Source organism: Lactuca virosa, chromosome 7 (assembly GCF_052849685.1).
Source record: "Lactuca virosa cultivar CGN04683 chromosome 7, Lactuca_virosa_CGN04683_v6, whole genome shotgun sequence".
NCBI lineage: Eukaryota > Viridiplantae > Streptophyta > Magnoliopsida > Asterales > Asteraceae > Lactuca > Lactuca virosa.
This window is the reverse complement of record NC_136432.1, coordinates 154,898,529-154,901,602: the sequence shown is the minus strand read 5'-3', so window position 1 is coordinate 154,901,602 and position 3,074 is coordinate 154,898,529. Positions and strand designations below refer to the sequence as shown.

General features: G+C 39.0%; 1 protein-coding gene across 1 annotated transcript; it reads left to right on the top strand.

Moving 5' to 3' along the window:
* Positions 1-1,903: 1,903 nt before the first annotated feature.
* On the top strand, positions 1,904-2,695 carry LOC145125770 (histone H2A.6-like). Its single transcript, XM_079061188.1, has 2 exons — positions 1,904-2,181; positions 2,298-2,695. Exons 1-2 carry the CDS (start codon positions 1,990-1,992, stop codon positions 2,508-2,510), a joined length of 405 nt encoding a protein of 134 aa, XP_078917314.1. The 5' UTR covers positions 1,904-1,989; the 3' UTR covers positions 2,511-2,695.
* Positions 2,696-3,074: the final 379 nt, after the last annotated feature.

Sequence of the window (3,074 nt, the reverse complement as noted above, 5' to 3'; positions counted from 1 at the left end):
CAAAACCTCTGGAGAATCTCGAAATCTTGTAGAGAAATGAGAGAGAAAAAGTGTATTTACTTTTGGTGAAAGAGTGAATATCTTGGAGGAGAGACAATGATTTCCCAATACTTGATCAAGATAACTTGCTGGAGAAGGGTGTGAGGGAACAAGGAATATACTAGGGATGATAGGAATAGTGACATAAAGCATGAATAGTGACATGGAGGTGTCATGGAGTGGGTATGGGAGGTTGTTTCTGTCATAGCTTTATGGTAAAGTCAACACTCCACCTTAAAAATCTAGCCCAATAGATTTTATTCTTGGACAAGGATTTCCCCCAAAATATGATTAATTTATGAATATTTAGGGTCTCTTATGTCAAAATACGAGTTTGGGTGAAAATCCCGCGTTAAAATCACGAAAAACGAGCTTAAAACGAAGTTGGGGTCGAAAACCGGGAAGAAATGGTAAAATCCGAAGTCAGGCCGAAGGTTTGGTCCTTGGATGCTTAGAACCGAAGGCTGGTTCGGTCCATGGCTAGGAACCGAGAGTGGCTGATCCGGGCAGTTTCACATGCGAGAAGGGAAAGGGAAGCGAAGGCGAAGGTGGGTGAGAAGCGAAGGTAGGCAAGAAGCGAAACAAGGTGGTTCCGGACCGAAGGTAAACTGGACCGAAGGGGGGTTTCGGTCTTAAAAAAGGGTTCGACTCTAAGGGAGGTTCGACTCTAAGAGGGTTTCGCTCCTATAAGAGGGTTCGGTCCTTAAGCTAGTCTCGGTTCTAATGAGAGGTTCGGTTCCTTAAGAGGGTTCGGCTCCTTAAGAGGGTTCGGTTCCTTAAGAGGGTTTCGCTTCTATAGAGCTGTTTTTCGCATAAACTTCCCGTTTCGAGCGGTTTTTGACTAAGTTAAGGGTCGGGATGCCCTAAATGATTATAAATAGTTGAGGGAGGTTATGAGAGAGATTTGGGAGAGATTTCACATGCTTGGAGAGATTTGGGAGAGATTTCACATACTTTGAGAGATTTGGGAGAGATTTGAGATAGAGAGAGATAGAGTGAGAGAGATTGAGAGAGGCTTTGTTTGCGACCTTTGCGAGTGTTTAACTTCGAAATGCCAGGTTTGTAAACCCCGTTTTGCCTTTGCGAGTGTTTAACTTCGAGATTTCACTAGTAGACAGGTACCGGAGCCAGGTTTTGAGAAGATGGAGCTCGTTCAAGACTCATCTTTCATTTTGAATTATATTTTGGTGTCTATTAAATTTGGCAAGACATACTTGTATTAAAATTATATTATTAATGCAATGGATGATGTTGTTGCTTGTTTACTACTATTCATTGTTGTGATACTGTACATGACATCCTCCGCCCAGAACGTTTCGCCGTTCTTGGTTTTGAGGTGTGACAAAAACCAATACAAAAATCAAAATATCCAAACCAAATAGTACAATCCGAATTGTTCAATTGGACAATTCGGTTTTATCAAAATACTGAACAACCCTATATATTAAATCATTTTTGTTATTGAAAAGAATATACAAGACAAAATGAAAAAAACATTATTTAAAAAAGCTTTTATTGAACAAAATGCTTGTAACTTGAAAATTTAAGTGGAATTTTTTTGATCGAAAAGAAGTCAGGTAACAAGAGGGAAACATTTTTATTGTTTTCTCAAATAAAAAAACTAGAAAAAAGAAAAAGAAAAGCTAAGCTAAAATAGTTTTGAAAAAATTGAATTTTGGTTACGACTAAGCCAAGACTTCAAATAGGACGACGACAGCTAAGTTGATAGTCTCAATCTAACCGTCAGATTGTATTCTAATCGAGCGGCACTAGCTTACGATCCATGTAGTAGAATCCTATTGGCCCATATCAAACTCTCCAAACCACTATATATACAAACTGAGACCATTCTTTCGCACAACCAAACTTCTCACAGCTGGAGATCTTTTTCGTCATCTCTCCTTTCGTTCGTGTTTCCGATAACTTTCTCCGGCGAATCTCTAAACAGCAATGGCCGGTCGAGGTAAAACAATTGGATCCGCAGCGGCAGCAAAGAAGGCCACCTCAAGAAGTAGCAAGGCCGGCCTCCAATTTCCCGTCGGTCGTATCGCTAGATTTCTCAAAGCTGGAAAGTACGCCGAGCGTGTTGGTGCCGGTGCTCCGGTCTACCTTGCCGCCGTTCTAGAATACCTCGCCGCTGAGGTGATTTCCTTGATCTATTAACGATTAAATATATTGATTATTAGTATGTTTGGAAACTTTAGGGTTTCGTATTACTTTTTGGGGGAATTTCTCATTGTGAAATTGATGCTTTGCAGGTGCTTGAGTTGGCTGGTAATGCAGCGAGGGACAACAAGAAAACGAGAATTGTGCCGAGACACATCCAATTGGCTGTGAGGAACGATGAAGAATTAAGCAAGCTTCTTGGTGACGTTACAATTGCAAACGGTGGTGTTATGCCTAATATTCACAACCTTCTTCTTCCCAAGAAAACCGCTGGTTCTTCGAAGGCTTCTGTTGACGACGAATAGAGAGGTGCATCTATCAAGATGGAAGGAAACGGTTTAGCCTGTGATCTTTCCTCTTTCGTGCGTCAAAGAAAGTGTTTTGATTAGACATTGTGTTCATATATCTCAATCTAGTGAAAATTTCTTAGCTTTTCTACTTCCATGTTGTTCCAATTCAATCATATACTATTTCTCTACGTGGTTTTTTAGGTTTGTTGTTCTTGATAAGTCGATCAAGATTTGCTGTTTGGGTTATACCATTTCAACGGTGCATTACCCCTTTATATATTCTTTTAGCTATGTAATAGGTGGTTACAGTACCCATTTCCAAATGATTTGTTAAAGAATTTGGAACTTGTCGGATCGAAAACTAATCTTTTGTAATGTATTATTTAGATGCAAGTTTTAGGAACTTGCGTTTTGAAAATTAGAGTTTGGTAAATATAGTTTTTGAAATATGAATTAAAGTCTTACTATGGCTTAGGTTTAGAATTGATTTAATTTATGGTATTTGAAGGGTTTAGTTTATGATGTTTTTGGAGTTTGGTAAATATAATTCTTGAAATATGAATTAAAGTCTACGTTTAG

Coding starts and splice junctions, on each gene's coding strand:
- LOC145125770 (XM_079061188.1), top strand. CDS start 1,990: ATGGCCGGTCGAGGTAAAACAATTGGATCCGCAGCGGCAGCAAAGAAG. Junction 2,182..2,297: donor TAGAATACCTCGCCGCTGAG/GTGATTTCCTTG, acceptor GATGCTTTGCAG/GTGCTTGAGTTGGCTGGTAA.